This window comes from Hyaena hyaena, unplaced genomic scaffold, assembly GCF_003009895.1.
Source record: "Hyaena hyaena isolate Hyena2069 unplaced genomic scaffold, ASM300989v1 scaffold_4, whole genome shotgun sequence".
In the NCBI taxonomy this organism is placed as follows: Eukaryota; Metazoa; Chordata; class Mammalia; order Carnivora; family Hyaenidae; genus Hyaena; species Hyaena hyaena.
In genome coordinates, this window is record NW_024080636.1 from 4325608 (window position 1) to 4353474 (window position 27867).

Below are 27867 nucleotides of genomic sequence, written 5' to 3' on the forward strand. Positions count from 1 at the left end.
TTGAGCTTTTTTGAAAGATCACCAGACCAGTGACCGCTGTCTGCCCATCCCGGCGTGCCCCCCACCCCAGGCCGTTCCCAAAGGGGCGCTCGCGCTACCCAGCGCTGTCCCTCAGCCGTGTCTCTGTGTCTTCTGACCTGGGCTGCATCCCGCTTCTCGGGCTCCTGGCATCTCCCAGCCCTGTGTCCCCTGAACCCGGGTGCTGTGGAGACCTGTGCCATCAGTTTCCTCACGGCTGGCTGTCAGGCCCTGTGTGGACAGGCGCATTCGTCTCCAAACAGTGATGCACACTCGGGAAGCCAGTGAGTCCTCAGCTTCGTGACACGGAGCCCCCGTCCCTTTGACGGTGCCCACTGGCCACCCCAGACGCCAGCCCCTCCCGGGCCGGCAGAGCTGTCTCTGTGACTCAGGGCAGCGGGCAGTTTGCATCTTTGAAGTGTTCAACTCTCTGGCAAATGGGCCAGTACTTCAGAAACCAGAACATTCCAGAACATTCCAGGGATTAACGGAAAGCCACTAAGCTGGCAGAGTGGGGTCCTTGGGGAAAAGCTGCTGTGATTCAAGCAGAGCCCCTCCTCCCAAATGTCAGAGTGACCCTCAGAGGACGGTAATCAGATTTAGACACAAAGGTCCTCGGCAGCGGGCCTCTGTCCCTTGGAGAAGAGGCATCTGTGGGACCCTCCCCGTGGCTCAGATCCATGTGGCTGCCACATTGGGCTTCCACAGTCCAGGTTCTGATCTGTTCCCTGTGTGTTTTACAGAGTCCCAAAGTCCCTTTCCCAGATTCTTGATCGTTCAAGGCTGCACCCAATTGCTTCTTCCTACAGGAAGCCCTCCCTAATTCTTCCTGGATGCCTCCCCTTTGTCCCCCTTGGGAAAGTGAGACTTGAAAGCCAGGCTCTGTGGGCACAGCCCTGGGCTTCTCACCCCCGGCCCTGTCCCCTTTCCCTGAGGGTTCTGTGCACAGGCTCCTCTGGAATGTTCTTTTGAGCCAGACCGAGGCCTGGCGGTTCTGCAAGAGCATTTCTCGTTTATTCTAGTCGAGAAATCTTGGGTCCTGTTTAGTGTTATCTTTGATGTTCAAGGGCGGAGTGGAAACTTCTCTGTTTTCATGTGACCCAGTTTCTGTGCTTTGAAAACGCAGTTCCCTTCCTCTTGCCCTGCCCCCCATGTCTGAGACGAGGCACAGGGCCCCCCGGAAGCAAGTCTGTGTCCACGTCCCCGCTCGGCCTCCCTCTGGCTGCTCTGGCTCATGTCCCCGTGGGCGGACGACCTGTGTGGCATCTTTCCGAGAGCTTCCACAGGCTCGTTGTCACGCCTCACCCGCGTGGCTCACCTGTGTCCCGAAGCGCAAAGCCTTTTTTGTTCTCCTGGGCTGTGAACGTGACCACATCTTCGATGGCCTGGACCCCAACGGACCTCCATGGCCTCTCGGCCCTTCTGTGACATCGGCCTGGGAGATGGGACTTAGGAGCTCGGAGTCTCTGCCTACGACCTCAAGTATGCACCTCATGGACACATGAGGACTTCCTTTGAAGGCTCCCCCCCTGCTCTTTCCTTTTTCTGCCTCTGATCCTGTTTGGCTGGTTAAGATGCTCTTTTGTAACTCATTATGTACTGAAAACAATTGCTGAAATTGGGTGGCTATTTTCTAAGCTGGGCTGGGGGCCCGTGGGCCTCATCTTCAGACTGTGGCTGGGATGGTGGCTATGGCCTTGGGGATTAAAAGACAGCTGTGTGTGGGACCTGTTCCTAGTCTGCGCCTTGTGGGGGTCGATTAGGTGGGGTGTGTGCGTGGGTCCAACAGCCAGGTGGCCTTCCAGACCCCATGTTCTTAATAGAGCATTTTCCCTTCCCTTCCCTTCCCTTCCCTTCCCTTCCCTTCCCGTCCCGTCCCGTCCCGTCCCGTCCCGTCCCTTCCCGTCCCGTCCCGTCCCTTCCCTCTTTATTTGGTAAAACATACATAACAGGAAATTGATCATTTTAACCCTTAAGTGTGCACCTCAGTGGCATTCAGTCCATTCACAGTGCTGTCCAGTCCCCACCCTCCATCCCCTGAAGCTTCTTTTCATCCGGAACTGAAACTCTGTCCCTGTTAAGGAACTCCCCGCCCCGCTCCCCCTCCCTCCTCCCGCTCCCCCTCCCCCCCCTCCTCCCCCCCCTCCTCCCTCCTCCCCCCCCCCCCCCCCCCCCCCCCCCCCCCCCCGTTATGTCTCTGGATTGGATGACTCCGGGCCCCTCACTGTGTGCGTGGAATCATACAGTGTTTGTCCCATTGTGAGTGTTTCCAGGAGCTGATGCTCTCCAGGTTCACCCATGTGCTAGCAGGTGTTAGAAGTTCCTTCCTCTAAAAACAATTTAAAAAATTTTTTTTCTTTTAAATTACTTTTGAGAGAGAGTGTGCGTGAGTGGGTGAGGGGCACAGAGAGGGAGACGCACAATCCATCCAAAGCAGGCTCCAGGCTCCGAGCTGTCAGCACAGAGCCCGATGCAGGGCTCGAACTCATGAACTGTGAGATCAGGACCTGAGCTGATATCCGCTCAACTGACTGAGCCCCCCGGGCGCCCCCTTCCTTTTTTTTTTTTAAGTTTATTTATTTTTTTTGAGAGACATAGAGACAGCATGTGAGCAGGGGAGGGGCAGAGAGAGAAGAGAGGGAGAGAGAGAGAATCGAAAGCAGACTCTGCGCTGCCAGCACACAGCCCGACGTGGGCCTCGAACTCATGAAACTGTGAGATCATGACCTGAGCCAAAACCAAGTCGGACGCTTAACCGACTGAGCCTCCAGGCGCCCTGGGGTCTCCTCCCTTTTTCTGGCCACGCAGCATTCCGTCGTGTGGGCGCGTCACGTCTGCTTTATCCCGTCCCCCTCGGCGGGCACCCGTGTTATTTGCCGTCTTTTGTGAATCGGGCTGTGGAACATGGGAATGTGAGTTTACCGCGTAAAAAGCCTCGTCTCAGGCCCTTCCTTGGCGTTAGAAGCAGGCGGCCCGGGGCCCCAGGGATGTCCCCCTCGTGCGGGGCAGAGGGCCGGCTGTCCGCAGAGCCCTATGGCTTCCGGCTGGAGACCTGGCGGCCGTCATTCCATCCTTCGGGGGCCCTGACATCTTGGGGAAACAGGCTCAGCGGGGTTACCGGGTCTGCGGAGTTGGGGGGTTGCCCCGAAGCCATCAGGACCTGCCCCCCCTCCACTCTTCTGCTGCCCGGGATCAGACGTGTGCTGGGTTCACAGGGACTGGGGTACTGAGAGAGAATGTGTGAGAATGTTGCATGGAAGAGGAGACCTGGGCAAAGCGGTGAGCGGAGACCGTGAGCAGCGGAGGGGCTGGTGTGTGGCATGTGACCAGGGCCTGCCGCCCACCCAGGGTCCTCAACCAGGGCAGCAGGGGCCCAGGCCTCACCCAGTGAATCGGGTCGTGGGTCTGGAGGCTGGGGTGGCCAAGGAGCATAGTGTGACAGAGGGCAAGGGCGTTAGTGGTCCTGGGGGTGCCCCACGGCGGACGTGACCCCAGCCATTCGTCTGGGGGGCGTCTGGTGCACGTGCCCCTGATCCCGTCACCCTGAGCCCTGTGACTGTGAAGTGCGCCCTCCGCCCAGCACACACACGCGTGCACACACATGTACGCATGCACGCATGCGCACACGCTTGGTGCTGTCTAGACCCAAGGTCACGGTGCCTCCAGCTTGAAGCCTCTGGCCTGGGTTGTTGGCTTCTGTCACTTGCTCCAGTGCCCTGACCCTGGCCATTACCTGCTGTCAGGTTCTGTCCCCTTGAACTTGGCCATCGACAACAGCATTGCTTCAAACTCCGGACGCGCGTGTGCACGTGCTGGGGCCGAGGACACGGCTCTGCAGGGACCAGAGGGGTGCCCGCCTTTTCAGGCCCCTTCCATCCTGGCAGCCATGGCAGGGTCTGGAAGCATCCAGAAGCTTCCGTGTCTTACTCACGTATTCCAAAGAGCAGTGGAAACACACTGGCAGGGTCTGGCGGGCACCGAGAAGTACTTGGCAAGAGGGAAGAGCTGCAGAATGTATTATCTGTTCGGAGCATTTCCCCTCGGACTCTTTCTGGGCGACAGGCCATTTAGGGATGTTTGTTAAATGCTTAAAAAAAACAGGAGTTGATTCCTCTCTGTTTCCGTTGCCAACATGTGAGGCCGCGGAATTCCGTTCCCACTAACCCTTATTTTCCTTTCTCTTTCTGCTCAACAGTGAGTGACCTGCAGGAGGAAGGCAGACATGCCATCAACGCGCCGATGTCCCCTGCCTCGGCGGATGTCCACCCTGAAGACACCCTGCTCGGTACGGTGGCTTCTGCCAGCCCCGTCGCGGGGCAGCTGGGCTTCCGTGCCGTGTGACGGGTGCTGGCGAAGCTGACGAGGGGCACTGTGGTCGTGGCCTGTTGATCAGACATCCCACCAGTCTGGGGTCTTCACTCAAGGTCACGCTTAGAAAAGTCTGTAGGAAAAACCACATCTCCCTCTGTAAGTTTCTGCCTTTCTGACTTCAGAGGTGAGCCTGATTAGCATTTGAGAATGATGAGGCCAACTGATCGGGGGCTGACCGCCCCCAAAAAGATGACACGCACGGTTCCCGAGGTGGGGGCCACGCCGGGGCTGGGGAGGGGGCGTGGCCTTTCTTTCCTTGTGGGAAGGACCGGGTGGGGCAGGTAGGTGGGTTTGGGGTTGGCGAGGTAGGATTATCCTGTGGGCTCTGAAGCCTCTCCTGAGGGGTCTGAAGCTGGCCCCCGGGTGACTGGGTGACTGGGGACAGGTGGGCAGGGAGTGTGAGAACCCAGTGGCAGAGGGTGGGCTCTGGGTCGGTTGGTTTGCCCGGAAAGGGCAGTCACAGGGGACTTGCTTGCTGCCTTAGGGACTGGCTGGCCTGGGAAGGGGCAGCGTGTCTGGATCCGTGGGACCCGAGATGTCAGAGCATTAGCGAATACAGGAAGGAAGAAACGTAACCTGGACACCTTCATCTCTGCGCAAGCCAGAGCCGTCCCAGAGCCGGGCCTGCAGGTAGGACTCACCAAGTGGCAGAGGCCCCCACACCCCCCTGCTTGGGGCCTCCTCACGGCCGGCACCGATGATGAGGTGACAGGTGGCATCTTTTCCTTAACGCATGTTTTGGGTTCTGATCAATCTGAAAGGCAGTTGTGGAACATTCCGCTAATTTCCAAACCCTGGTTCAAAGGGAAGTCCCGGCTGGTCCCCCTTTGGTGGTTTTCCAGGACAAGGTCAGGCCCGCCAGAGGTGAAGCGGGTGCCGGGCGAGCTCCCTGACATCCCGCTGGGGTCCACTGTGGCCCATGTCTCCTCTTGGGAGAGGGTACCACTTCACTGTTACTGCTCTTGGTCGTATCCAGGCAGGTGCTCCTGGGGGGCCTCTAAGGGGAAAGTGGGGACTAGCCTGTGGGCCTGGAAATTAGCCTGACCCAGAACAGGATTCTTCTCCTGGGAGCTTTGGACGTTTGGGACCGGGTCATTCTTTGCCGTGGGGGCCTGTTCTGTGCATGGTGCGGTTTGAGCATCCCTGACCTCTACCCACTAGACGCCCCCAACCGGGACACCCAAAAATGTCTCCAGACATAGCGACAGCCCTTGAGGCGGTGGGGGGTCTGTCAGCCGTGTCAAGACCCTGCTTTGGACTCACAGGAGGGCTAAAGGTTAATGTAAACATTCGTCAGGCTATCTTTGCTGATAATGCCTTGAACTTGCCTTTGCCCAGGCCCTCACCCTCCTGTTTTACCATCTTTATAGACAGCTGCTTTAGGGCAAGGGGTGTTGGTGCCCTTCAGTTTGCTTCATTAGGATTCCTCTTGTCCCTGAAGCTCGGGTGACCTTGATAAGGACTGAACTGTTAGCACCTGGAACTGGGATCTGAAGGCGGGAGGGGATGTGTAGTTGGGGGGAGAGGGCATCAGACAGAGAGCAGCATGTGCCAAGGCCCTGTGGCAGGCAGTGGTGAGGCTTGCCGAGGGGCAAGGGAGGGCTGGGAGGGCTGGAGTGGACCGTGCCTGAGGCTGCTGGGGAAGCCAGGCTGCAGAGGGCCTTGGACGCCGTGTGGAGGGGTCTGGCCTTGGTCCCAGGGGTCCTGCGAGACTGCCGAGGCCCTTAGAGTGACATCACAAGGGATCCCCCGCATGTTACCTGGAGCGTCCCTCTCAAGCATCAGGTCTGCAGGACTCCAAAAATAGTTTGCTGCTTTTGAAATTGGTTGCGGTCAAGCCGGGTCCACTCAAAGTGATTTCGCTCCCTCCGGCACGGACCGGGCCCCAGAAGCCTGGTCGTGGTCACCTGTGTGTCCTGCGGGCCCAGCCCTGACCCGGCCCCCAGGCCGCCCTCTCCGCTTCCCCCGCACACCATCAGCCGAGCCTCCCACACCCTCTCCCGCGCACATGCTGGTCGGTTTTGTCATGGTTTACGCCTGGCCCCCGTCAGTCCCTACGGGCCAGCTTGCCGGGCCCCAGGGTCCGCAGGTCAAGGCCTGAACATGGAGGGGAAACAGGTAACAAATCAGCACAACGGAGCTGAACACATCTTACTGTGAACCCCCACCCACCACAGCCCACACTTATTTTTGCAATCTTTTCTAATTTTTTTTGTCCGTGCTATTTTACGTAGCGGTGAGCTTTCTCAGTGTACGTACTTGTTAACAGGGTCTGTGGGAAAAGCTCCCGAGTCAGACCAAGTGTGTGCCGTCCCCTCCCTTCGTCCCCAGCCGGGGGTGTGGGTGGCGGATGATGGCTGCCTCCCGTTTAGGAAAGGGCCAGGCCCACCCACCTTCCACAAGTCGGCTGCCTGCTCGGGGCTTGCATGACTTGAGTGGCGCCGTGCGGGGCCAGGGGTGTGACCCCACTGAGGAGATGACGGGGCTCCCTGCTCTCAGTCCGTCTCCCCCACCTCGTGCGAAGGACAGCCCACTGTCCCCGCGCCCCTGCACGCCCGCTAGCGCTGACCATGACCCTTTTCCCCGGCAGAGGAGAATGAGGAACGCACGATGATCGACCCCATGTCCAAGGACGACCCCAAGTTCAAGGAGCTGGTCAAGGTAAGGCGCCTCGGTTAGCGTGTTCCATGCGGACTACTGAGCCGCGTGGGCGCAGAGGGCAAGGGGCTGAGCCCAGAAGATGGTCCCCAGGGTCAGGGAGGCAGTGACAGGCCCCCGGGGCCCCCCCGCAGCTGTGGCTTCTGTCTCCTTGGCCTGATTTTCTGAGCTCATGCTCAGCGGTGAGGCTGTATTGTGGCATTTGTGTGTGTCTGAGTGCGGATCGCAGTTTTGATTGCTCTGATCTAAACCACAATAGGGCTTCAAAAGGCAGTCCCTCTGACTTTGAGCAAAGGCTCTCGGGGCGCTGAGAGTGTGCTCTCCCATGAGACCCGGCTCCGGGCCCCCAGAAGGAAGAAAAGGTTTCTCTTCTGCAGCTCGAGGCCAGCTCGGGTGACCGCTGCCCCCCAAGGCGCTGAAAACACCACGCACGGCCAGTCCATGCCACAGACACAGTTAAACGTGCTCTTCAAAGATGTTTCTCAACCTCAACCCCCGCGGTTGGCCCTGGGGTGCCTGGTACACAGCTCTGTTCCCGCAGGGGCTGACGCAGGGTACAGAGAGCCTTGGCAAGGTGTGTCCTTTTAAAAACTGACCTTGAAGATGTCCGTTTTAGGACCCGCCCCGGAATGTTGATTCTTCACGACTTAAACGGCCTCGTTTTATTTTATGAAGAGTTTTTTCCTCCTGTCCTAAACACGAGAGAGTTGGTGAGAAAAGCGACCTTCTCTTCCAGCCGCCGAGATGTTGTCACAGGGATCGCTGCAGGCTTCTCCGGAGAAACAGGAACAATAGAATGGATCCATCCATCCATCTGTCTGCCTGTCTAGGAGGTTTATTATGACCCATGATTAAAGTCCCACAATCTACCATCCACGGCCCCCAGGAAGGGGGGCGCTTTCATCCCACGGCCAGTGAGTCAGGAGACTGACGTGCAGAGGAAGGTGATTTTTGCGCTATTCAGGCCCTGGTGGATTTCAGGAGGCTCCTCCGCCAGGGGGAGGGTCCTCTGCTTGCCGCAGGGTCCTCTGCTTCAAATGCTAATCTCTTCTGGAAACACCCTCACAGAAGGACTGACAGCCAGAAGGAATGTTGAATCAGCCCTTCAGCCCCGCCGCGCTTCGTGTTCACCACCACCGGCTCCTTAGGACTTTCTCCTTCTTTGACATGTGAACAAAGCTTGAGACACAGGTTAACAGCAGCCAAGGGGGAGGCGCGGCTTCTCCTGACGGTGGCGCGGACAGTGTCACTCACAGCAACAACGTGACCCTATTCTTCGAGCACTGCCAGCCTGGGAAGCCCCCACCCCCGAGCCCTGGGGTCCGGAGCGTTTATGGGAGCGCCACCCGGAGGCGGTACCCACTGTGCCCGCGCCCAGCCCTCCCGCCGTGATGGGCAGAGTGTGGCCACGTTTGGTCCTTCCTGGCCGCCCGAGCTCCCGCCCCTCGTGCACCGTTTGGCAGGGCGCTCGGGTTCCCGAGGCACAGGCTGGAGTCTGCGCCTGGTGTGCACTTGTGGCCCCAGCACGGAGAGCCGTTCTCCCCGTCTCCATTTTCTCCTGCCGCTCCCCCTCCAGCCCCCGCCCTCCGCCCGGGCGCTGCACACCCCACCTGTCTTTCCCCTCCACCTCCTGTGGTCTGGAGCCCAACGTTTGCTTCTGGCCTGTCTCCCGTTTTGCGCCTTGCTGGGTCCCCAGGGCCGGGAGGTGCAGGATGGGGAGCAAACGAATGAGGCGGGGCTGGTGGCGGCGGCGCGTGGTTTTGCGTCAGAACCACGGACGAGGGCGTGCGGCCTGGGGACAAGGGTGTCTCCTCGCCCCGTTCCGGCCCTGCAGGCTCTGCGTCTCGGGAAAGGGGTCCCGGGAGCACAGGGCGAGGGTGGAGGCGCTTGTAGATTGCACGCGGACGCAGGTGGTCGCAGGCGTATGCCCTGGGACCCGGGGGTGTGGACGGCCAGTCTTGGTGGTTCCGACAAAACACCGCCATGCCCTTGACCTTCGTGATTCTTCCTGCCTTCCAGACCCCCCAACTGCACTGTGGACTCTTGTCCAGGCCTCTGGTTGATTATGTCTGAGGAGGCCTCAGCCAGGGGCCCCTGCCGGTGGTCCTTTGCAGGGATTTGGCTCAGAAACGGGGTACTGGGTGGGGCGCGTGGGGTCTGGGGCGAGGTCGGCTGACATCCGGCTGCCCGCCACGTCCCAGTCTGGGCACCCGAGGGACACGGTCAGTCCCCTCGCTTCCCTTCTCCGCTCTCTGTCACCTGCTCCTTCTCGCCTCTCGTCTTGGCCCCTGGCCTGTCCCCCCTGTGACTTAGCCCCACCGACCCGCTGCCGCAGAACCGGCGCTGCTTTAAAATACTGTCAGCTGCCCTCTGCTTCCTCTGAAGAAGCCCGGCTCTGCCTACGCAGCCAGTGAGAAGAGGCCGTTCGTTCAGAAATCCTCTCTGAGCATCTGTTGTGCGTAAGGTAGTGTGAAGGGGTAAAGGTGGGCTTGGGGCCTGGCTTCCTGCATTCGAATCCCGGCCCCGCTTAGGGAAGGCGGCGCCTGATGGTAAGAGAGGCTCCCGTGTGCAGGTGCGGGAACGAGAGCGCGCCCCGGGCAGGAGCGCAGTGGGCGGCCCGCGGCCGGAACTGGGGAGTGGGCGCGAGCCCGCCGTGGGTTCAAGAGCCCGAGACGCTTCCCACTGCGTCCCCTCTGCTGGTGCTTCGCGCTGCAGTCATTTTCTCCAGCATCTTCCGGAAGCTCCCTGCACTACTTAACAGGGCGAACAGCCTGTGTGGCCCCGGCGGACCTGCACTTTATAGATGAGGTACTTTATATTTTGAATGATGCTTGAAAGAGAGCGTGGCGATTGTCGCGCTCCCCTGGGACGGATGGCGGAGGAAGACCCCCCCTTGGAAGGATACTGTCCCTTCCTCCCCTCCCGGCGAGCAGATTTCACATCTCATTTCCCAGTTTATCGGATGAGGCTCTTCCTTCCTCCCTGTGTCCCTGTGAAGAAAATCAGCTGCATGTAAATGATCCTCTGGGCAGAAGGCGGTGTTGTTTGAGCCAGAGCCTTGTGGAGACGCCCCTGTGAGGCGTCCCGTCCCCACACCCGGCTGGGGGTGGCCTCCCCTCCCCGCCTGTTGCAGGAAAGCCCGCCTCCGTGGATTAAGCAGCAAAGAGCCTGTTTGGAAGTGATTAAAACATAACTGTCATAGCTTTGGGGGAGACCGGCCACAGATCCTGATTATCATTCAGAAGGAACTAGAGAAAACATAATTTTTTATTCCTCTTTAGGCAGGCTCGTACAGCGTACGCGCACAGGGCGCTGAGCCTTGGGCATCATTAATGTATATCCCAGACATCTGCCTGCCGGATTTGGGGTTTGCAGATGAGCACGTCCAAGAAATAATAAAGGGTGTTGTCTGTGAAGTCTTTTGTGAAGCGGAAGATTAAGAGAGGGACGAGACGGGGAGTTGGATGGCGGTACTTTGTGGTTGGCGTCCAGGCGGGGGTTTGAGTCTCCTCTGAAATTGGGTGCTGGATGGCTCTGGCTTCCCAGAGCCGACTCCCTGCGGCCTGTGGTGGGGAATATGCTCTTCGTCCCTTTCTGCCATGTTTTGTCATTGAGCTTTGATCAGGTCAGCGATCAGATGGGGTTTTTGAGTTCTCGTTTCTTCAAGGCAGAAACATTGCCTCTCGCATTTTCCATCAGGACTGAGCTCCGGTCATGGCAGCCTCTGGGACCGGATGTCCGGGTGCCCGGGAGACCCGCCCCGGGCTGCAGGCAGGGCTGCACTTGGTTCGAGCACCTTCCATGGGTCTGTTCCACGTTTCGCCACTGGGGGTGTGTCCTCGGGCAAAACAGAGGCCCAACCCTTGTGGAGCGGACAGGCCAGCTGTGGAGACAGGCCTGCCGAACTGTGGTCAGATGGCCATGAGCGCTTCGCAGGAAGCCAAAACGAGAGGCAGGTGGCTTCCTCTCCCTCCGTTGGAGGCGTGGTGGTCAGGGAGGTGCATTTGAACAGAGCGCTGCTCGTTGGTCCCTAGGGGAAGAACGTCACTGTGGGGGGAAGAGCAGTGCAGAGGTCCTGTGGTATGCGTGTACCTGGCGTGTAGAGAGATGAGCGAGGAGGGCCATAGTCAGAGATAGGATCAGAGAGGTGCAGGGATGCACCGTGGTGTTAGACTCCCCAGCAGGATGGGGACCAGTTCTTTCTAGTTGCCGTGGGAGTGCTAGGCGGCCTGACTCCCGTGTACACTTCCTGCCCGTGCCCTTCTCAGCAAGCAGCTGTGACACCCGACTGCCCCAAGTGGGGCAGAGATTAGTCATGTTTATATCTCTAGCGCCTGGGGGGCGTCTGCCATATGCTGGGTGGTGCTCTGCCACGTGAATCCCATGCAGAGAGTTCCAGGGATGGGCACACTCGCATCTGCGTGTCCCGTAGCTGCTCACACCTGCCGCCCGGACCGTCTCCCCGAAAACCACCTGCACGGGAGGTGTTAACCTCTGCCTTCCCGAGCTGCATTCAGTCACCGCTTTGCCGAGATGGAATTCGCGTACCGTACGGTTCCGGGGGAGCATGTCGGCTCCATCAGTCCCGCAGCCACCATCTCAGTCCGTTTGAGAACATTGCCGTGGTCATCCCTCCGCAGAGACACCCCCGCCCCCACTGACAGCCAGTCCCGACTCCTTCCCCTCCCCCAACTGGTGGCCACAGTCTCTTCGGAATTATTCTGTCTCCATAGACCTCCCCATTCTGGGTTCTCTGTGTAAGGGGAGTCCATGTGGCCTTTTGTGACTGGCTTCTTTCACCCAGCGTCATATTTGGAAGATTCCTCCATGGGGAGCCCGGGCGGCTCAGTCAGTTAAGCATCCGACTCTTGGTTTCGGCCCAGGGCATGACCTCACGGTTCGTGGGTTCGAGCCCCGCATCGGGCTCTTTGCTGCTTGGAATTCCCTCTCTCTCTCTCTCTCTACCCCTCCCTCTTGCTCTCTCTGTCTCCCTCTCAAAGTAAATAAATACACTAAAAAAAAAAAAAAAAAAGAATGATATGTCCGTATTGTAGCAGGTATCCATTCTTATGCCTGAATGACATTCCGTGCTTGGACCACGTTGTGTTTACCCCCTTCATCTACTGATGGACCTTGGGCTGTTTCTGCCTTTTGGCGGTTTGGAATCAGGAATGTTTTGAACATCCGTGTATGAGATTTTGTGTGGATGCATGTTTTCAGTCCTCTGGCATTGCTGGGCTTGGTGGTAATTCTGTGTCTAACCTGAGAAGCGGCCAGACTGTTTTGCAGGGTGACTCAACCACTATACCTTCCCTTCAGCACTGCATGAAAGGTCCCGCGCTCTCCACATCCTTGCCAACACTGTTTATTGTATGTCTTTTTTTTTTTTTTTAGATTTAATGTTTATTTATTTTTGAAAGAGAGAGAGAGCACATGAAAGCAGGAGAAGGGCAGAGAGAGCAGGAGACACAGAATCCGAAGCAGCTCCAGGCTCTGAGCTGTCAGCACAGAGCCCGACATGGCGCTTGAACCCACAAACCACAAGATCATGACCTGAGCTGAAGTCGGATGCTTAACCGACTGAGCCACCCCGGCGCCCCCTATTTTACGTCTTTTTGATGATAGCTACCCTACGGTATGAAATGGTGTGTCACCATTTCTGATTTGCATTTGCCTCATGGTGAGCGATGTTGGCCATCTTTTCATGCATTGGGCACGTGTATGCATCCTTGGAGAAATGTCTCTTTGGATCTTTTGCCCGTTTTAAAATTGGTTGTCTTTATTGAGTTCTAAGTGCTCTTTATATATTCAAGATACAAATCCTTTCTCAAGATTTGCAAAATCTTCTCTGTTCTGTGGGCCATCTTTTGACTTTCTCGCTGGTTTCTTCAGAGGGACAAAAGCGTTTAGTTTTGTTCCATTCTGGCATATCTGCTTTTTTCTTTGGTGGCTTGTGCTTTCGGTGTCGTAGCTAAGAGATCGCGGTGTTTTCCAAGCTCGTGAAGGTTTACGCCGTGCTTTCTAAGGGTTTCACGGTTCTCATTTTTATGCTGAGGTGTTGGGTCCATTTTGAGTTGATTTCGGTCTGTGGTGTGACGCATTGTTTTGCATGTGAGTGTCCAGTGGTCCAGACGCCGTTTGCTGAACTGAGGTAGTATCCTTATGGCTGTCGGTTGACTGTGCTGGCAGATTTCTCTGTGGCTCTCAGTTGCATCCTGTCGGCCTCTGTGTGCGTCCTTATACCCATACCGCGTGCTGGGGTAACAGCTTGTAGTTACGTCTGAAGTCCGGAGGTGTGACTTCTCCACGTTCTTCTTCTTCTAGATTGCTTTGGCTATTGGGGAGCCCTTGAGTTTGCATGTGCATTTTAGGATCTGCTTGTCCGTTTCTGCAAAGAAGCCATCTGGATGGTGATTTTTTTTTAACGGTATTTATTATTATTTTTTCCTCTCTACCACAGCATTATATATATATATATATATACTGTGGAAACCTAGGGGACGAGAAGCAAACAGAAGGCAGCGGTAATTTTCTTTTATTTGTGTCCCTTCAGGCTTTGTGTTTTGCGTGTATAACTTTTCCTGCACAAAATTTGGAATCGTTCCAGAGTTGGTCAATGTCTTCGAGCACATTTGGAGAAGTATCTTGGCAGAAACTTCTGGAACTGGAATGGCTGGGTCGCACAGAACACACAGGGATAGGAATTGATTTGTCTTCCTGTTCAGGAAGACCCTGAGGACCACGGGGGTTAAGTGACCGGCTCAAGGTCACACGGCAAAAACTCGGGGAGGGCGGGTGTCAAGCTCTGACCCAGGCACCAGAGCGCACTGCGTCTTGTCGGTGGTGATGGCGGCGGTGCTCGCGTAGGACGCTGAGGCTTGAGATGTGTGGTAACAGAATGCCGTTCGTTTGGTTTTCTGTTGGCGTGTAAGTAAGTGCCAGTTCGGCTGCTTAAAGCGACATCCATTTATTAGTGGACGGTTCTGTAGGCCAGAGGTCAGCGCGCTGTGGCTGGGCTCTCTGCTCAGGGTGTCACCTGAGTGACACCAGTTCCTTTCTGGAGGCTCCGAGGATGGATCCGCTCTCTGCCCCTAGAAGCCTGTCCTCTCCAGGTGGGGTCAGAGCCAGCAATGGAGAACCCGCCCCCTCCCACCCCCATGCTGCCCCTCTCTCTCGGCCTGTGGTCTCTGACCTCTAGGTCAGGTTCAAAGGGCTCACTTGATTAGGTCTGGCCCTCCTAGATAATCTCTTTCGTGAGGTCAAGTGGGTCCTACACTAGCCTAATCCTGGGGTTCACGCCATCATCTCACATTCCCTGGGAGGATCACAGCAGCCTGGGGTTTTGGGGGAACCTTCAAATTCTGCCTACAGGGTGCGGGTGCAGGTGCAGGTGTGGATGCAGGTGCAGGTGTGGGTGTGGGTGCAGGTGTGGATGCAGGTGCAGGTGTGGATGCGGGTGTGGGTGTGGGTGTGGGTACAGGTTCGGGTGCAGGTGTAGGTGCAGGTGCAGGTACAGGTGGGGATGCAGGTGCGGGTGCAGGTGCAGGTGTGGATGCAGGTGCAGGTGTGGGTACAGGTTCAGGTGCAGGTTCAGGTGCAGGTGTAGGTGCGGGTACAGGTGCAGGTGCAGGTACAGGTGTGGATGCAGGTGTGGGTGCGGGTGCAGGTGCGGGTGTGGGTGTGGGTACAGGTTCGGGTGCAAGTGTGGGTGCAGGTGCAGGTACAGGTGTGGATGCAGGTGTGGGTGCGGGTGCAGGTGTAGGTGCGGGTACAGGTGCAGGTACAGGTGTGGATGTAGGTGAGGGTACAGGTTCGGGTGTAGGTGTGGGTGCAGGTGCGGGTGCAGGTGCAGGTACAGGTGTGGATGCAAGTGTGGGTGCGGGTACAGGTGCAGGTATAGGTGTGGATGCAGGTGTGGGTGCAGGTGAGGGTGCAGGTACAGGTGTAGATGCAGGTGTGGATGCAGGTGAGGATACAGGTGCGGGTTCAGGTGCAGGTGTGGATGCAGGTGTGGATGCAGGTGTGGATGCAGGGGAGGGTGCAGGTGCAGGTGTGGATGCAGGTGAGGGTACAGGTGCGGGTGCAGGTGCAGGTGTGGATGCAGGAGTGGATGCAGGTGAGGGTGCAGGTGCAGGTGCAGGTGCGGGTGCAGGTGCGGGTGCAGGTGTGGATGCAGGTGAGTGTGCAGGTGCGGGTGCAGGTGCAGGTGCAGGTGCAGGTGCGGGTGTGGGCGTCCTCCTCCCATGTCACACCACGGCCAAGAACTCAGCACCATGGAGAGGCCCCACGCACCCGCCCCGCCCCACCCTCCCTCCCTCCCTGTCCTGGTCTCCGCCCTGTTCACCTGCCCATTCCCAGGCTCCTCTCGGACCCTTGTTCCTGCCCTACCTGTGTCCTCCGTCACGTCTGGGTCCAACCCCTGCCCTGCTGGTGTCCACAGTCACTCTGCTCGGCCACAGCCACTGTCCTCGAGGCCACGTGGGCACCAGTGCTGGCTACATCCCACCCCAGGTCCCTGGCCTGGCCCCTCCCCACTGTTCCAGGTAGGCACGCAGTTCATCCCCACCCTCCCTCCTGTGTCTGCTCAGATGCCTCCTCCACCAAGAGCCCCCCGACCTCCTGGTCCCTGATACCTTGTCTGTCCCCAAACTCTGTCCTGTTCTTTTCAATAGACTTTATTTTTAAAAATTTTTAAAGTTTATTTTTATTTATTTTGAGAGAGAGAGAGAGAGAGAGAGAGATCATGCAGGGGAGGGACAGAGAGAGAAGGAGAGAGAGAGAATTCGATGCAGGCTCTGTGCTGTGAGCAGGGCTCTAACCTACAAACTGTAAGATCATGACCTGAGCCGAAATCAAGGGTCGGACTCTCAACCAAAGTCCACCTTTTATTCACATTTCCTCAGTTTTTCCTACTGTCTGTTTCCTGGCCCAGGACCCCACCCGGGATCCCACGTTACACAGCTCCCCTGGGCTGTGGCCATTTCTTACACTTGCCTTGCTTATGATGACCTTGCCCGTTCTGAGGCGTGTTGATCAGGAATTCTGCAGAAGGGCCCGCAGTGGGAATTTGTCTCCTGTTCTTCTCAGGACTAAACTGGGGTAATGGGTTTTAGGAGGAACACCAGAGAGGTAAAGTGCCCTCCTCAGCCTTCGATGTGACTGATCGCCGTTGGTGTTGACCTTTATCACTGGGCTGCCGTGTCTGTTAGGCTTCCCCACCGTTTCTGACTTGTTTTTCTTTATAATATTGAACACAGTCTGAAAGTGTGTCTATTTGTGTATCCTTTAATGTCTGATTATAATGTAAGAACAGAAATCACATTTGTCTTGTTTATTCCCAGAGCCTGGCACATGGTGGATATTAAGTAAATTAACCAACTGGGTACCTGCTTATAGAGCGCCAGTGCCAGGCAGGGGCCCCACGTGCTGGGGACAGAGCCCCTAGGCCCTAGTATTAGGGGCTTTGCTGGCACCAGAGGGAACATCACGGGCTGTGTGGGGTCCGATCTGTTCAAGCGTCCGCTTTATCTTGTGAGGTGCCTTGAGCGGGATTGGCCAACGGGGAATCCTATTTCTCCGAAGATGTTTCCCAGCTGAAGCCATCATCTTTTAGAATGTGTCACCGGTGGGGAGAAGGAAAACCTCATCCAGAAGAGCCTCCAGCAGAAAGCTGGCCTCAAGAAGAGTGCGCGTGTCCCCGTGTGGCCGGCGCACCCACGTTCACGGCAGTGTTACTCACCTAGGCCAGAAATGTGGCGACAGCCCAGACGCCCATTGACCGACGCGTGGATCCACGGGACATGATGGGTCCGTGCACGGGGTGTTCTTCAGCCCCTGGAAGCAGTATGGTGCTGATACGAGCTTTACCACGGACGACCTTAGGGGACATCCTGCCCCAGACACAGATAGCGTATTATGTTGAAATGTGATTTATATGAAATTTACATGAAATCCCATTTGTGTGAAATGGAACAGCAAAGCCACAGAGAAAACAGCTGAGAGGTTGGAAGGAACTGCGAAGGAGCGGGTAGGGGCGCCTTGGGGCGATGAAGCTGCTCTCCAGCTAACGGTGGCGGCGGCTGCATCCCGCGAACAGACGGAAGACCACTGGGTCGCACACTTGCGAAGGGCGAATTGTGTGGTGTGTGAATTCCATCTCATTAAAGCCGTTGAGGGCAGGAGTTGTGCAGAGCGTGTTGCTAACGGGCCATGTGGGGTCCCCTTCTCTCCACGGCTTTCGGCTCAGGGTGACGCGAGCTGCAGATCCTCTGGGAGAGGAGGGATGGACGTTTTATGGCCTCGGGCCGCGCAGGACGGCGCTGCTCACCCTCCTCCTGGACCCTTTCCTCCTCCAGGCCACGGTGAACGAGTGTGGTCATTTCCTCTTCCCGAGAGTTTCCCCGTCCCCCCAGGTTCCCCCAGGGACCACCATGGTGGCCGCCCTCTGCCCGTCCTCTCGTGAAGTGTGGCAGCCTGGGGGGCGGGGGGTGGTTCCCGTCCTCCTGGCCGCTGTGCGGGGGCGCGTCGGACTTGGTGTCCAGCCGCGTCCGGCTCCTGGGCTTGCCCTGGTCACCGCCCCTGCTCCTCGTGGCGTGGCGGGCAAGGCCATAACGCTGCCCGTCCGCAGGTCCTCATCGACTGGATCAACGACGTGCTGGTGGAGGAGAGGATCATCGTGAAGCAGCTGGAGGAAGACCTGTACGACGGCCAGGTGCTGCAGAAACTCCTGGGTGAGTCCCCGGCGTCCCCGGCCGACGGCCTCCCGGGCCCTGGGCTGCGGGCCGTCCGCCTCTGACCGCGTCCGCGTGGGCCTCCCGCCAGAGCTCCTGCTGCCCGTCCAGCAGTGAGGCCCGTGCCGGCTGTTCCGGGTGGGAGGGGGCTGGGCCCTGTTTAGAGAGGGGGCAGGTGGGTGTGGGGGCAGGTGGGGCCTGAGGGAGTCCCGCACTGAAGTGGCGGGTGCAGGGCCCCCCCGCCCGCAGTCTCCCACCAGTGAGTGGTGGTTAAAGGAAAAACAAAGCGTCAAAAGCAAGCGCGGGGGGCTGTTGCATCCCAGCTCCTGTGAGCAGTGGGGACGCTGCCCTTTTCGTCACCATGGGGGCGGTGGGCTCCTTCTGCCCAAAGTGACCCAAGTGTGTGTCTGGGTCCGGCTGAAGACACCAGAAGGGTCTCTCAGCTTCAGGGCACTCTGCTGTGTTTGGGTCCCCCACACCCTGCGAGGTGGTCTCAAGGACGCAGTGTTCTCTTGTGTGCGGGTAACGCGCTTCCTAGAGGTGGAGAGCAGATCCTAAACCCCCGGCATCCGGTGGGGCTGCGGCCTGCGGCCAGGGCGCCCCGCTGCCCAGGAATCACGTTTCCCTCCATTGTAGCAGAGAATTCACTGCTGCAAGGCCTGGCGGACAGCACGCAGGGGAGGGGCTTCCGCACAGGGGAGGGGGCGCCGTGCAGGGGAGGAGGACTTCGTGCAGGGGAGGGGCTTCCGCACAGGGGAGGGGGCGCCGTGCAGGGGAGGGGGACTTCATGCAGGGGAGGGGCTTCCGCACAGGGGAGGGGGCGCCGTGCAGGGGAGGGGGACTTCATGCAGGGGAGGGGCTTCCGCACAGGGGAGGGGGCGCCGTGCAGGGGAGGAGGACTTCGTGCAGGGGAGGGGCTTCCGCACAGGGGAGGGGGCGCCGTGCAGGGGAGGGGGACTTCGTGCAGGGGAGGGGCTTCCGCACAGGGGAGGGGGCCGCCGTGCAGGGGAGGGGGCGTTCGTGCAGGGGAAGGGCCGTAGTGCAGGGGAGGGGGCTGCCACCCAGGGGACGGTGTTCAGCGAGGGAGGCCCCTTCCCCGCGTGGGGCATCCTGGGGCTGGCGGGGCCTGCACCCTCTGTGCAGGGCTCTCGGGGTCCCTGAATGGAGGGAGGCCTGCGGGCGCTGGGAGGCGGGAGCCGTCCCGCGTAACGGCCTGGGTGGCCCACGTCGTGTCTTTGTTCAGCTGGTCGTCAGCAAGTACGCTTGGAGGGAAATTGTCATGTCCATGTCGGTCATTCCTCCGTTGGGCAGAGTTTCACCGAGTGGCAGGTGTGGATCTAGGCCCTGGGGTGCAGCGATAACAAAAGGGAGGGGGTCCCCCTCGCCCACCTGCCCCCCCACATTCTGGCAGAGGGAAGAAAGAGAACTATCGTGGGTCACACACAGGCGCTTTAAGCACCAGGAAGGAAGCCAGAGGGTCACGGGGCAGAGAGGGGCGGGGCGGTGGAGGCAGCCCGCATCTGAGCAGACATCTGCACACTCAGTCCCAGAGGAACATTCCAGGCCACGACTGTGTGAGGTAAAGAAGAGTCTGGAGTGTTCAAAGCCCCGTGACAGGCAGTGGGGGGAGGGGGTGGGGGCCTGGACCAAACCCGATCACGCGCAACCCTGGGAGACGAAGGCTTTTATTCCAAGTGACAGGGAGCCACTGGAGCTTTTGAGCAAGGCCGTGACATGATCTAAGGGTTTTAAAAAGTCACTCGGTCTTCTGGGTACAGAATGGAGGGGGTGGGGGGGGGCGGGAGCAGGAGCTGAGATCAGTCAGAATGCTGTAATGACAGCCTGCGCCTCAGATAGAGTGGCTCAGACTGGGTGGAGGTGTAGACCCTGGGAGGGGGTTTTGGAGGTCGAAACTGGAGGAATCACGGCCGACAGACAGGCTTGTGGCCTGAGCACCTGGTGAGCGAGGTGGGGGTAGCGAGGTGGGCGGGGCGGGGGCGAGGAGGTGGCTGTTGCCTGTCCTCCCCGAATTGGCCGCCGGGTAAGGGGGAGCTCGGCCGCGCAGAGATGAGGTCTAACACCCTGGGGGCCGCGGCCTCTCCCGGAGAGGGTGTTCTGACCCATGATTTGGCTGAATGCCCGATGGCTGAGACTTTACAGGTATTTGGCTGAGCCAAGGTTCCCCATCTTAGAATGACTTTTGCGGTACACGAATAAATCCAAAATGTTAGCAGGATTGTTAATAATTATCACAAGCTTATTAAAAATGTTGGAGGGTGCCTGGGTGGCTCAGTGCTGGTTAAGCATCTGACTCTTGATTTCAGCTCAGGTCCCCATCTCGGTGGTAAAACCTTAGCTCCCCTTTGGCTCTTGGACTCGAAGAATTGGCTGTGGGCCACGCTGCCCTCTTGCCGAAACGGAGCCGTGCCCCGGGGGAGGTACCTCCGAGCATTCTCAGAAGCAAACTGGAGTATCACACTCGGGTTTTCCTTTCCGGTTCTTTTGCACGCACCTATGCCTTCATTCTCCCACTTGCTTGAAAAGCGCGGCGTGCTCAGCCTTCGCGTCAGCGGGGTGGCCGCGGACGCTGTGCCGGATCCCGGGACAGGCTCTGAATTTGCATGCACGTTTCAGCCTTGGCCGCTCACGGACGGTGCTGGTGCCTCCCTGGCGGCGAGTGACAGGGGCGTCTGTAGAGCAGGTATCCGGGGAGGACTCGCGGCCCTCGAGGCGTGTCCTTGGGGTCCCCGCCTTCCGGTGGCCCCAGCGGATGCAGCCCGTGGTGTGAACTGGCTCGACACAGCGCTCTGTCTGAGGAAGAGAGCTAAGGGAGAGAATGTTCAGATATTAACAGGAAATCCGCGCGTCTTGCCCGGCTGTATTGCTGATGACGTCACTGTGCTACGAGCCGCAGCAGTCAGCCGTGTGGTCAGGTGGCCCGTGAGCCCAGGGACACCAGGAATCCTATCGGGAGTGTAGACGAGACATTCGGCTCACTGTCCAAAGGCAGGAGTCAAGGCTGAGAGGAGGTTGTGGCTGAGGCCAAGGCCAAGCTGACTTCTGTGCTCAGGAGAGAGGAGAGGCCTGGCCCTGCGGCGGGAAGGGGAGGAGCCAGCGGGAAGGGGAGGAGCCAGCGGACGAGTCTGAAGGGTCCAGCCTGAGGGAGGAGGCGCCTGGCGGGAGGGGTAGAGGAGAAGGTGCTTCGAGGAGGCGGGAGTGGGCCGTGAGCAGGGAGACTGGACCTCCGGATTGGGCCAAGTGCGGGTCACCGGGAGGCCCCCAGCTGCGTCCCTCTTGAGAGCAGACTTTGGGGGCAGCTTCCGGCCCTGTGGGTCTCGGTGGGTGTGGCTATTCTGCGCCGTGGACCATCTGTGGACAGAGGGAGGGTGCCCGTGCTGGGGTCCCAGGGCCCCGGGCTCGTTCTTATCCTGCTTCTAACTCAGGGCACCCCCTTCTGGCAGAAGGCAGCCCCTTCCGGCACACGGGGCGTCCACAGCCCCTCATTCAGCGTCACCCACGTTTGTCCGCTGCACCTGAGAGTCTGCCCCCTTCCTCTGTCCCTGTCCGTGCCCCGAAGGCAGGTGCTGGCCACCACACAGCCGCCCCCGCAGCCCGGCAGCCGGCAGCCAGATGTGTCATCCCCCCCACACGGCAGAGCCCTCCGGGACCAGCTCAGGCAGCACCAGGCGCAGCCAGCCCCCCCCTCCGGTCCTGTCGTGGGCTGAACTGTGTCCCTCCCCACCCCTGAATTCATAAGCTGACGTCCTAACCCCCAGGGCCTCAGAATGGGACTGTATTTGGAGACCGGGTCTTCCTAGAGACCTGACCTAGAGGTCATCAAGTTAAAATGAGGTCATTAGGGGAAGACCCTAAGCCCATATGACTGGGGTCCTTTTAAGGGGATCAGGACAGAGACACACGTGGGAGAACCCACGCGGGGGCAAGCGATAACGGCCGTCCGCAGGCCAAGGAGAGAGGCCTCCCTCGGGGACCAGCCCCCCGCCTGCCAGGGGCGCCACATGCACATCTGCCTTGCTTGAGTCCCCGTCTGAGTCCCAATCTGCCCTAACAGCCTAACACAGGTCCCTCCCCTCCATTTCTTCGCCTCCACCTGGGGCCCACGGCCACTGCCAAGGCCAGTCTGCAGGGTCGGCTGGCAGAGCTGAGGGAGCTGACAGCCAAGGCGTGGTGGGCTCCCCTTCTCCCGGTGGCTGAGGCTCTAGGACCACAGGGCCCCGTAACCCCCCTTCCCTCCCCAGGACCCCCTGCTCCGCCCTGTAACACCTGTGGGGCCCTGCTGTGTAGTTTCGGGGTGTTGGTAGGGACAGAGCTGCGCGCTAGTCAGCTGGGGCCTACTAGAGGCAGAGGGACCTCAAAATATAGAGACGGGAACCATTTTCATCCCCTGCAGCAAAGCTTTGTTTTGCTTTTAGCGCTCACCGCAGCCAGCCTGAGGGTGCTGAGGGGTCGCGCCTCCTGCTGGAGAGCCTCTGCTCTGTGCTGCACCTGAAGCCCCAGCACGGTGCCTGGTGCACGGAAGGTGCTCATGTTGTGAGCTGGTGGGGAGGGGGGGAGGCAGGCGGGCAGGGAAGAAGGGAGGAAGAGAGGGAGGGGGGAGGGAGGGAGGAGGAAGGGAGGGGGGAGGGGGAGGGAGGGGGAAAGCAGGGCCCTTCCGAGCCCCCAGGCATCGCTGTATAACATTACCCTGGAGGAAACATCAAAACTGCCTGCTTTTGTTCTAACTGAGCGGGGAGAGGCCCCGGGGAGGGGACGTCGACGTAGTGGGGCCTCCAGAGAAAATGCCGCACACAGGACTTTGTGGGGACCACGTGCAAAGTGGGAGCCCCGCCATGGTCTCCACCACGTTTCTGCTGCCCCTCCCGTCGGTGCCCCGCCCCCGCCGTCCCCCTCTGCGGTGCTGCCGCAGTTGTTGCTTCACGGAGGGGGCCCATCAGGAGACACCCAGGCTTAGCAGGCGGGACGGGACGCGGAGGGGCCCCAGGGCCGAGGCCTGGCTCGGGGTCAGTCCCCGGGTCCCCAGCGGGCGCGGCCGATCGGTTGCTCGCTGCTCCCCCTCGGTGACAAGGCAGTGGCAGTGTCTGGGAGCGTCTTGTGGTCCTCACCGTGGGGTCCGGGTGTCAGGGACGAGGAGGGCACCGCGCGTGCAGGGGGCAGAAGCAACGTCTGAGGCCCTCTGTGTTCTTCCCCGGAGCCCTCTTCCCGCCTGAGGCCTCCGCTCCGACCCTGCGCGTCACCTCCTGCCCCCCGGTGCGCCTCAGGTCACCTCTTCCGTTTTATGTGCACGGAACGTTCCAGCGTTGTACCCCTGAACCCCATACCCCCTTTCCGTCTTGGAGTCCTTTTCCAAGGAAGGACTAGGAAGCTGGGAGTTGGGGGGCTCCACGTCCTGACGGCTCCCGGCTGCTCGGGGAGGGTCTGCTCCATGGGACAGGAGCCCCCCCGACCCCCCCACGCGGCCCGACCAGGCGGCCCTGACGCCCCGCTTCCTGCCCCGTCCCTGTCGTTGCAGAGAAGCTGGCGGGCTGCAAGCTGAACGTGGCAGAGGTGACGCAGTCCGAGGTAGGGCAGAAGCAGAAGCTGCAGACGGTGCTGGACGCCGTGCAAGGCCTGCTGCGGCCCCACGGCTGGCCGCTCCGGTGGGCCGTCGGCTGTGAGTAGTCCCGGGGGCGCGGTGCCGGGCCGTTCACTGTGGCGCCTGGGCCTGCGTTTTCTAGACTGCTCCGTGGGAGGCAGCTGGGACAGGGCAGCGTCCCCACGCTCGCTTGAGAGCCAGCTCCTAGGCAACAGATGAAGTCACGCCCCTCTTGTCTTTTTAACCCCCTCCCCTCCCCCCCTCCGCCGTGCTTCAGAGCAGAGAGGAGCCGTTGCTGGTCCGGGGCATCAGGGGCGGCCTGCAGAGGAAGGAGGGGAACCCCGGGACCCAGTGGCGCCAACCTGGGAAGGGACCCAACCCTGGGTACCCGTGGCGCCAACACCAAATGGGCTGTTTTACCCGTGACCCGCTGTGCCAGCCTCTGGGGATATTGCAGAGCGCGCTGGCATTAGGAATATGTGACATCACGGTGTTTCCAGCCTGGAGGGCAAGTCCTTAAGGCAAAGGGCTAAATGAGGCACGAGAAGCCGTGGGCGCCTGGGGGCTGAGCATCTGACTTCAGCTCAGGCCATGATCTCACGGCTCGTGGGTTCAAGCCCTGCGTGGGGCTCAGTGCTGACAGCCCAGAGCCTGGAGCCTGCTTCAGATTCTGTGTCTCCCTCTCTCTACCCCTCCCCTGCTTGTGCTGTCTTTGTCTCTCTGTATCTCTCTGTGAAAAATAAATAAGCTTTTAAAAAATGTTAAAAAAAAAAAAAAGAGCTGCCATCCCCCATGCTCAGCGCGGGTAGTCAGGGCCTGACTTGGAAGCCCTTCCCAGCAGCCACAGGCCCCTGTGCTTTGGAGAAACAAGCCCTACACCGCAGGGAAGAGATTGGCACCTGGGTTCTGGGCATCAAGACCTGTCACAGACCCCAGCCTCCCTCCTGGGCCGTCGGGGCCGTGGGTGGGGAATCGAGTGATTTAGAAGCCGTGAGGCCCTGCTCAGGACTCCGTGTGACCACAGCTGGGCCTGAGGCTGGAGCAAACCTTTATGCTTTCCCTTCTCTTGTGCTTATTGCCCATTCTGTCTCCCTATCCCACTACCCAGTGGACCCCTTTTAAAAATAACACGCTTTGGGGGTGTCTGGATGGCTCCATCCGATAAGCGTCCAACTCTTGATGTCAGTTCAGGACATGATGCCAGGGTTGTGGGGTCGAGCCCGTGTCAGGCTCTGCGCTGAGCACTGAGCCTGCTGGGGATGCTCTCTCTGCCTGCCCCTTCCCCTCTCTTTCTCTCTCTCTTTCTCTCTGCCCCTCCTCTGCTTGTGCTCACTCACTCTCTCAAAAGGAAAAACACCACGCCTTTGAAAGTGATCATACACGTTACCTTAAGCCAACAGGAGAGAAAAGAGAAACTAGAGCTGAGTTCACACAGGGTGTTCATCATTTTTCCATGGCGCGCGCTTTTTTTTTTTTTTCCCCCATGGTTTTCTCTGTGGTCTCATTTGGAAGCAACGTCTTTATTGCCTTTTGGACCTGGGCTCAGGGTTCTTGCATAACCTGATCTAAAACAGCTCCTTTCTTCCCTCCCCCCACCAGCGATTCACGGGAAGAACCTGGTGGCCATCCTTCACCTCCTCGTGTCCTTGGCCATGCACTTCCGGGCCCCGATCCGCCTCCCTGAGCACGTGTCCGTGCAGGTGGTGGTGGTGCGGGTGAGTAGGGGACCGGGCGGGGGGCTTCCTCCCTTCCTCCCTTGGCGTCCTTCTGCCGTTTCCTTTTCCCCTAAGAGGCCACCTTCTGTCTTCCCCGCTTGCCCCGATGTGTGTCTCCCCCTGGCTTGGCGACAAATGGCTGCAGCTGGAACGATGGCACCGATTTGGAGAGGGTGGCGGATTCAAAGGCACGGGGGCATTCAATTTTCCAGATTCTTTACAAGGACATTCATCTTTCTCCAAAGCCAAGTAGTTGGGATTCAGTTCTCCTGAATGAGCTTATTACTCACCGGAGAGGGCTGAGTCCAGCCGTACGAAACAGATACCGCAGTTAGGGCCGCTCTGCATCTGCTCTCCATTACCCCCCCCTCCCCACGATCTCTCTTAGGGTCCATTCTCCTCCCTTGGAGAAGTGTAAGTGGGAGCCAGGGCCCTCCTGGCGGAGGAGGCACCTTTCCTGCTGCGTCCCCTGCATTCCAGGGGACAGACCCTGCCCTGGTTTTGTCCAGTGAAATGTGTGTAAAGCCCCTACTGTGTGCACTGGCTGCTGGGGATGCTAAACTCGGAAAATGCCCGGCTTCCGAGTCCTCCGCTGCTTCTGCCAGACTCATGATGAGGTTAAGGCCCCAGTTTTCCAAAGCCGTCTGACCCCGCTGGCACCCAGGGACCTCGGCCTTGACCTGGTGGGCAGAACCTCCCCTTCCTGGCATCAGGCGCGGCTTAGCAGTGGGGGGGCTGTCTCACACAGCCGGCCAGGAAAGGCTTCCCGAGGACACGGGGGCGCGACCGTCAGACCCGGGGGCCCCGCGAGTGCCGCGCAGCTCCGTAATCAAGCTATTTCCTTTCAGGCCCTCACTGTGGTCCCAGAAAATCTTCTGGGTTTTCAGAAGGTTTTACTGACCCGGGCAAGGCCTTGCTGGCATGTCCTCCCTGACCAGGGTTACAGAAGGATTCTCTGGGCCACGTCCAGAGGGGTATGAACAGTCTGAAGAGGAGGTCCCGGGAGCTGGGATGCGAGGAATTTGGGGGGGGGTGGCTCCATGGAGGGAAGGGATGAGGGCAAGGGTCTCATGTACTACGCAGCACCATGGCCTTGGGAGACCCCTTGATTTCTCTGAGTTGTAGTGAGTTCCCCGTAAAACTGAGCTGATGTTCTAAACCTTTGAAATACTCAGTTTCTCATGTCCAGCACTTATCCCTGAGCCTCGCATCTAGTAAGTGACTCATATACGTTGGATGCGTGGGTGCGGGATGTGTCTCCGGGCTCTCCTGGGAGCCAGCTAGGGTGAGGCCCTGAGCCCCGTGGGTGGCCGCCCGTGCTGGTTGCTCGAGAGTTCCCTGGAGGCCAAGCTCGGGAAGGGGTGGGGAACTCAGCTCTTGAGAGGTGCCCATGGTGGCTTGGCCGGCAGGAAGTGAGTTCCCCATTTGTCAAGGGGTCCAAGTAGCGGCTTGGGGTGGTTGGGGTAGCTGGCTGCCCGAGCTCCACCCTGCGGTCCCGTGACTTACAGGCTGCCCCCCGTTCCCCACCCCCCCCCCCCATTGCTGCCTCTGCACACCTGCGAGCCTTCCGGAGAAGTCTGTCACACACACACTGCAATGTCCCAGGGCAGGTGTAACAAAATACCCGGCTGTTTAAAACGACAGACCCTGGCCTGATGCCAGGAAGGAGCACTCCCGCAGGGAATTCCCGGCAGGGTCAAGGCCGAGCTCCCCGGGGTGACGGAGGGGTCACAAGGCTTCGGAACAGCGGGCCCAGCCAGAGCCTTGCGGCGAGCACTGGTGACGGAGGCCAGCACCCTAACCACGGGCTTGGCAGGCAGGGCCGCACTCCCTCTAAAGCCTCGCGGGGCGGATCCTTCTTCCCTCTTCCAGCTTCTGGTGGCTTCCGGCAGCCCTCGGCCCTCCTGGCCTTGTAGATGTGTCCCTCCAGGCTCTGCCGGTGTCATGCGGCCTCCTCTCTCTGCGTGTGTGTGCATGTGTGTGTGTGTGTCTGTCTGTCTTCTCTCGTAAGGACTACAGTCTTGCTGGGCTTAGGATCTGCCTAGTCCGTAGATTTCTGGGGGATGGGGGCACCCTCCTCGATCAAGTGCACCTCCCTGTGTCGTGTTCCTCGTGCCCTTACTTACCTCTCCCAGCAGCACGGCACGGGGTCCCTTCGGGAGCTTGGGTTTCTCCTGAGATCCCCGTAACTGCCAGCTCTCGGGGCAAGGTGCAGAGCCTGGGGGGAGGGGTGTGGAGGGGAGGGGGTCACCCGCTGTGGCTACCTGCAGTCCACCCGCCGTGGGCGTGGCTTGGGTGCTGTTGTGAGGTGGACCCCCGACCCCAGGGCCAGTCACATGCAGCTCACTTACCCTGCCCGCCGCAGCCTCCCCCTGCATCCCCCCGCCCGCCCACCTATGTGTGTATTTATTTACCTGTTGGTTTCGGGGTTCGCAGAAGCGGGAAGGTCTGCTGCACTCCAGCCACGTCACGGAAGAGCTGACCACGACAACCGAGTGAGTGGACCTGCGGGAGCCGGGGCCCCGCACGTGCCCGGGCACCGATTTCTGTGTGCCACCCACCCCCCTGCCCCGCCCCAGCCTTAGGAGGAGATTTTCACACAGGCCGTGCCCTAGCTCTACGTCCTGTGTGCGCTTTCTTCTGAGATTTTTTTTTCTTGTAAGGAAGGGCAAGAGGGAGCGAGGGAGACACAGAATCCGAAGCAGCTCCAGGCTCCAAGCTGTCAGCACAGAGCCTGATGCGGGGCCCGAACGCACAAACCGTGAGCTCATGACCTGAGCCG

The 27867-nt window shown here is 59.3% G+C and overlaps 1 protein-coding gene across 1 annotated transcript in view; it reads left to right on the forward strand.

Moving 5' to 3' along the window:
• PARVB (parvin beta) overlaps positions 1-27867 on the forward strand; it is a 92136-nt gene that overhangs the window by 40723 nt on the left and 23546 nt on the right. Inside the window, exons 2-7 of the mRNA XM_039236641.1 lie at positions 4214-4303; positions 6980-7050; positions 17675-17777; positions 23308-23448; positions 24970-25085; positions 27522-27580. Of these exons, the coding sequence (XP_039092572.1) occupies positions 4214-4303; positions 6980-7050; positions 17675-17777; positions 23308-23448; positions 24970-25085; positions 27522-27580 (580 nt within the window). The remainder of the gene's footprint in view (positions 1-4213; positions 4304-6979; positions 7051-17674; positions 17778-23307; positions 23449-24969; positions 25086-27521; positions 27581-27867) is intronic.